General features: G+C 56.0%; 1 protein-coding gene across 1 annotated transcript in view; it reads right to left on the reverse strand.

Moving 5' to 3' along the window:
- Acaa1 (acetyl-CoA acyltransferase 1) overlaps positions 1-6,440 on the reverse strand; it is an 8,763-nt gene extending 2,323 nt beyond the window's left edge. Inside the window, exons 1-8 of the mRNA XM_021206542.2 lie at positions 6,213-6,440; positions 5,979-6,072; positions 5,193-5,250; positions 3,355-3,434; positions 3,102-3,144; positions 1,819-1,917; positions 866-946; positions 3-191 (exon numbers count right to left, since the gene is read on the reverse strand). Coding sequence (XP_021062201.1) covers positions 3-191; positions 866-946; positions 1,819-1,917; positions 3,102-3,144; positions 3,355-3,434; positions 5,193-5,250; positions 5,979-6,072; positions 6,213-6,383 — 815 coding nt within the window. The 5' untranslated portion in view covers positions 6,384-6,440. The remainder of the gene's footprint in view (positions 1-2; positions 192-865; positions 947-1,818; positions 1,918-3,101; positions 3,145-3,354; positions 3,435-5,192; positions 5,251-5,978; positions 6,073-6,212) is intronic.
- Positions 6,441-6,643: the final 203 nt, after the last annotated feature.

The following is a 6,643-nucleotide window of genomic DNA, read 5'->3' on the forward strand; positions in this document are numbered from 1 at the left end:
CAGCCGTGGTAGAGCCTCCATCCTTGAAGGCTGGCTTCAGCTTGGCCAGGCCCTGCATGGTGGTGCTGGGGCGGACACCCTCATCCTGAGACACAGTGATGGTTTTCTTGTCACCCTTGTCATCGAGGACAGTGGTTGTCACAGGCACAATCTCAGCACGGAAGCATCCTCTGCTCTGGGCGCTTGCTGCCCTGCCAGCACCATGGACAGCGAACGTCAGGGCCATATGTAGTCTCTTCCAGCAGGTCCCTGGCCTTTGCTAACTCAGGAAGGCTGTGCAACTCAGGCACTGACTGTTCTGGCCCTGAGGGAGCTCTCAGTGACTGCTAAGATTCCTCAGACTCTACCTTCCTCAGGGAGAGCAAGGCCTGGCCAAAGCTCTCCCAGACTCAGCTGCAGCAGCTTCTTTCTGATTTTCACACTTGGGTGGTGCTCATCCCAGTCAAGAGCAGGGAGTTCAGAGGGGCTACTATGTTTCCCTTCTCTCTAATTGTTTCTCATCCCAGACAGGAGCAGGGAGTTCAGAGGGGCTACTATGTTTCCCCTCTCCCAAACCGCTGGCTGCTAAGCCTGCTCAGTGGAAGATGGGGAACAGGTGAAGTTGTATCTTTAGCAGTCAAACATGAGCCCCTCTCCCAGAGGGGGAGCTGAGGCCCAGCTAGGGAAAGGACACTCCTTAGAGAGACCGACCTCAGTGAACAGTTAAAGCAGACTGGGGAGACCCACCCCACACTGCTGCTGAACCTTTCCACCTTCCAGCTGGAGGCACGAGGCTAGTCAACGCCTTAGTATCACAGTGGGAGCCCCAGCTCAAGCCATCTCCAGCCCCACCCTCAGCCCATCCCGTCTGTCTCTCCACACTCACTTCTGCTGGGAGGCCAGCGCAAAGGCATCCTGCTTCTGCCGTGAGATGCCAAACCGCTCAGCCACGTTCTCCGAGGTTATCCTAGTGCACACACGGGAAAGCAGAGGCCGTGGGTCTGCGGGCCTGAGGGCCAAGGCCACGCTGAAGGACTATTCTTGCACCTCTAGGCATCCACATCAGAGAGAGAGCTTCCAGCCATGCCCCAGGGATTCCTGGGTCATCATAAATACTGAGAGCCCATGTCCACAGACCTCAAAGAGGGAAGAGAAGCCTGAACATGGGGCCTACAGAAGGAATTGTCTCCTGGTGAGTCATCTCTGCCCATAAGAAAAGGGCAGGAGGACGCTGGGGACTCTATCTGGCCCCAGTTTCTCCTGTGGCTTCCAGGCTACTCTTGGAAACACACAGGATGTGGAGAAAGACAGGTCAGGCTAGGGTTCTCATACGGTGAGCAGAATCCCTTGCCCTTGGACACAATGAGGAGAGCTCACAGACATGGCTGCAGAACTATAGAGCACTGGAGAGGTGGAATAGACTTTTCATATTGCATGCCACTCATCGGAGTCCTTCCACTCATCCAAGTCCTCCCCAAACATGTTCAGTGCTCCCCACAATCTTCTCAGTGCTCCAGGTTTCCAAATAGGGCATTTGGGGAAATCTGCCACTATCCTTGTGATTGGGCACCTCAGGTTGGGGGGAAACATGGGATACATTTGGATCTTCAGGGGACTAGAGGAGACTCCAGTGCCTCAAGAAAGGAAAGTGGAGGGTAGTGTCAATCCAGTGCCTAGCTCCTAGCTCCTGCTAAGTGCAAGACACTTGAAGGATGGAGAATGGGGGTGGAGGGGAGTGGGACTCAGGGCTTGGCATTGAGGAGAAAATTCCCTGGTCTACACACACACACACACACACACACACACACACACACACACACACACACACGAGATACTCACCCCATAGGAATCAGGCAATCTCTGGCCTTCTCGTTCTCCAGCAGACGGGAGGAGATATTCCCAGGGTTCCCTCTCTGGGACAGGGTCATGGACTCCACCCTGATGAAAAGGAGTGAGCTCTAGCTCTGGCAGGAAGCCCCAGGGATGGCCAGCTGTGTGGCAAGTGCCAGCCAGCAGGGGACTGAGTAAGCAGGGAGCCCTCCAGGAAAGCAGCAGCTCCCTGGCCAGTGACAGGCATTGAAGAGTGCGGGAGCCAGCCGCTACTCCCTCCAGCCCAAGACACAGTCCCAGCTCTGGGCTCCGGGGTCCTGATGCTGCATGGCGCTTATTGAGCCAAGTAAGTGGGGGTTCCCAGGGATGGCTTTCCAGTCACCCCTCCAACGCAGCACAGACCAAACCAGCCTGATTCAGCCCTCAGTGTCCCTGAGTCAGAGAGAGGAAGAGAAATGGCGGGCGGGCACTAAGCTTAAAGGAGAGAAAGGTCTCGCCCACCGGCGCAGATTGACAAGTGGGTAGGGTGGCCGAGGGAAAGGCCGGCTGGCCAGTGCAGAGGAGTCAGGCATTGCATGGAGAAGTGGCCATGAGGCCTCACGAGTACCAGAGGCCTCCACTAAGTTCTCTCCCAACTTCAGCATAACAGGAACTGCTGTTCCCTTGGAAGGAATGAGTATTAACTGCAGACCCTTGAATGTGGCGGTGAGCACTGAGCTATACCTCGGCCTTAAACGAAGTTTTTCATTCTGAGATAGGAACTCCTTGCTAGACCCTGAGATGCTCCCTGAAATGCTGGAGCACAGATGGCCCCAACGCTCTATTCTTTCCTGGAGACGCTATCAGCCATAACATCTGTAGCCCTTTGAGCCAGAGGCAGAAACAAAGGGGCATCTCTGAGTGGAAGGGACAGTGAGCAGATCACCAGAGATGTGACCACGTCCCTGACAACACACTAGTGATCTGGAATTTCTCCCTTGGTACTAGGATGGCAGACACATTTACAGCTTAAGGTCGTTTACATAGTGAGGCAATGTCCCAACTTGTGGGAATCACTCGGGACCGTGGGAAGTCAGCCAGTGCTGAGGAAGTACAAACGCTGCAGGTGTCCAGTGTGACAGAGTGGTAAGAATGGAAGAGGCCACTCCACCCAGAGCTACATCCTAGGCTGCATCCGTGGGAGCCCAGCCCAGCCAGCTGCCACAGTGGGCGGGGAGAATCACAGCCAAGGAGAACAAAATTAGGTTGATTGTTGCAATGGTTAATAGGGTCTACCAGGAAGGCATTCTTACCCACAGGCCATGCCAATGTCATAAGACCCATTTCTGATGCCACCTGCAACAAAAGCACTTCATAACCATCCTTGGCCGCAGTGGGCCTGCCCCGGAGCAGCATGGCCTGTCCCCTCTCTCACAGGAAACCCAGGAGCACCCAAAAAGGCTTGTGGTGTGGCCATGGGTGCTCCTCCACTCTTTCTGCCTAGGGTCCCGAGGGTCAAGGACCAAGGTCAGGGTACACTGCAGGGTACACACAGCAGTTACTTACCAGCAATGTTGGCCACTGCCTGCAGTCCCGATGAACACTGTCTGTTGACCGTAGACAAAGGTACAGTCTCTGGGATGCCACTGAAACAGAGGGGAGATGGCGGTCAGCCCTGGATGTGTGGCCAGCCCTGGACGTGACCCTGTCTCATGGAAAGCAGGTCCCATGAGACTTCTGGGCCCCATGAGAGCCCCAGCAGTGAAAGTATAGGTCTGAGCAACAGGGAACCCCCACTGGAGCAGATCCGTAAGAACGGGAGCAGCTACTGCAGCTGTCTCCACTGTTAGAGTCCCTAAGCACATTCTCCTCTGTCCCACGGTTCTCAACATGGACTGTGGAAGCCTGGCGTGTGCCACAAACAACCCTTGCCTTGAAGACTCTGCAGTGAAAACCAGTCATTTCTGTGATCCTCCGAGGCCAAGCGAGCCTGCTGCTGGCCTAAGACACGGCAGTAGCATTCCAACAGTGGGCCACCATCCATCCTCACCTTGACCTTTCTAGTAGACACAGAGTTGGTCCAATGTGTCCAGTTTTCTCCCCACACCCCATGGTCACCCTTCAACCCCTTAACCCTGGAGCTTCCTGGGTTCGGCCACTGAAATGATCAGAGCTACCTTCCAAGGTGGCACCCAACCCTTGGCCAACGTGGCTACACACTAGGAGCCTCCCAGACCCTTGGCTGACATTCCAAGAACCCCAAAGGATGAACACACAGGAATTAGGATGGGTCTGATGTGCAGGAAAACCAGAGAATCCCTGAACTGCTGCTCCAAGCCAGGTTCTGAAGGGACCCCCAGGAGGATGGCTCCCTAGGCTGTGAAGATTATCCTAGGTTCCCTAATTTCTGGTTACCACTCTTTACCAAATTCGTCAAGTTTCTCCTAAACAGCCTCCGAGCTTGAGGTTCCACCTGAAAGAGGCTGAGGAGCTGACAGTACTGTGCCTCATCAGATACCCAGCCATAATACAGAGGAATATGTGTGTGTGAAGGCCACATCACATGACAGATCACATGACAGAGGGACCACTGAGAGGCGAAGCCTGAGGGTTTGACGAGGGTAAGCACAAGGGACAAGAGAATATTTGAGCAGGTCTTAGCCAGGACAGGGAGAGCAGACAAGAACCGCCCTTCATGGGGACATTATGGGCAGAAGAGGCATAGATGCAGATAACCCTGATACAGTCAATTTGGAGAATCCAGTTGGAGATGAGGTACAGTTAATCTGCAGAGGGACAGAGAGACCCCAAACCTCAGGCTAAGTCTAACCCTTGCCAGTTCCTAGAGGTTCTGTTTGTCTGTCTCTTGCTTGTCTATTCCTGATCTGTCACTGGCCAGTTTGCTATGACTTTTGACCCACACAGCAGGAAAGACTGAGGGAAGAGTCCTCAGCCTCCACAGAGGAGCAAATGAACCCCTGCTTCCCCAGAATATCAGGTCTCTTCCTCCTGGGCTCCTGGGCCTGTGTGGGGTATCCCTCCCCCCCCCCCATCTCTGAGCTGCTAACGACTGGAGGAACCTGGACTTCGTAGGTGCTCAGCTAAGAATGGAGGCAGACGCTGCTCAGTGTGGCCCTGAGATTATTTACACTCTAAAGGGGATGCTATAAGTTGTCTTTGTTTAAAAGTTAGGCCACAGAGAAACAAGTCCTGGGTGCCTTGGCCATGGGCCCGGTGACACGGTCCAAGTAGGGTAAAGGTTATTGAGAAGAGGTCAGGTCAGTGGACTTTAGTTGTCTCAATATCTTCATTCCACCTGATCTTCCACCACACACAGATACATCCCCAGTGCCAGGGCCTTCCCCAGTCATGGTGGACAACCAAGCTGGAGCCAGAGAGATTACCTCAGGAACTGGGCGATGCGTGCCATGACAGCTCCGGCCCCGGGCTGAAGCACATTGCCTGTGGATAGAAGAGCCCTCACTCAGTGCCAGGTGGTGTCCCGAGGCCTAGAGCGAAACACGCCGCAGAAAGGAGACATTTCCGATCTCTCCAAGAATCACAGCCTCCGGAGAGAGGCGCACATGAGGCTGTGGAGGCTCAGACTCTGGGGAGTGGGGAGCCAGCTACCCAACAGCCTGCTGTCAGCCAGAACAGTGCTGGAGGGCCGCCAGCGGGCTTGCCAAGGCATGCTCCTCTAATCTGAACGCTGTGGGAAGCGGGGCAACTGCTCACCTCCCCAAGTGTCCTCCTCCAAGCCCTGCATCGCTGCAAGGACGAGGAACAGGCTGGCACCTCGGGACAAAACTGTGTCCTGCGCTATGTTCTAGTTCAGGGAAAGAGCAGGGGTTAGGGCAGGGTGGGGTGAACCCATCTGCACCTGTAACCCGGGACAGGACGTCCGTGTAGGTAGAGAATCGCGTTTTCCCGCCTCCTGGGGTCTCCTGGAACATCTGGGCTTTAGAAATTCTACTTGGGGGCGCTCGGCTTTCCAGCGCCTCTCAGTTGGCCGATGCGCCACGAGAGGGCGCCCAAGGTTCTACGCTTGAGACCGGCCATCAGGAGCCGTCTGGTTCAGACCTCTGTGGTCCAGAGCCCTCCAGTTCAGTAACTCGCGTCAGTGAGATGGGAGACGGATCTCCGGGAGGAGGGCGGGGAAGGGCCGGTGCATGACCCGCAGGGGAGCTCACCCACGGAGATGTCTCCCAGCTGCTCAGGCTTTAACTTCACGTCCTGGAGAACCGCGGTCATTACGGCCGACAGAAGCTCGTCGGGGGTGGTGTCCTGCAGGGTGAGGCGCAGCAGCGATGAGCCCAGCTCCTGCATCCCCGCCCGGGGACTCTGCGGTCACCGAACCCCCCGACGGCAGGATCCCATCCTCGCTGGCCGCCTTCTGCTCCCCTCGCCCGCCCGAGGGGCCTCACCTTGAAACCGCCACGGCTGGCCCGGCCGATGGGGGTGCGCCGTCCGTGCACCACCACCACGTCGGAGGCCGAGGCCTGCGGGAAGCCAGCGGAGCAGGGCGCAGCTTGCAGCGCGGAGCTCGATTCGGGCCGGCCGGCCAGGTGGCCCAGCACTACCTGCATCCGATGCATCGCGAAGGTGGGTCCCACGGATTTGCCCGCGTTCTGGGGCTGACCGCAGAAAATTAAGGACGCGGGCTTGCACAGGGCAGAGCCAATTGGAGCCTTACATTTTCATAAGTCCTGCCTACCCATTCTGCAGCCAATCAGAGGGCGAATCTTCCTGAGTCTTTCCCCACCACCACCTCCCAGCTTCTCAAAGCAAGTCAATGAACTTCAGAACCCCTCCTTCTTAAATTACTCCACATACACCTGTGATGGTGCAAGTGTGT

The sequence above is a fragment of the Mus pahari genome, chromosome 10 (genome assembly GCF_900095145.1).
Source record: "Mus pahari chromosome 10, PAHARI_EIJ_v1.1, whole genome shotgun sequence".
Taxonomy (NCBI): domain Eukaryota; kingdom Metazoa; phylum Chordata; class Mammalia; order Rodentia; family Muridae; genus Mus; species Mus pahari.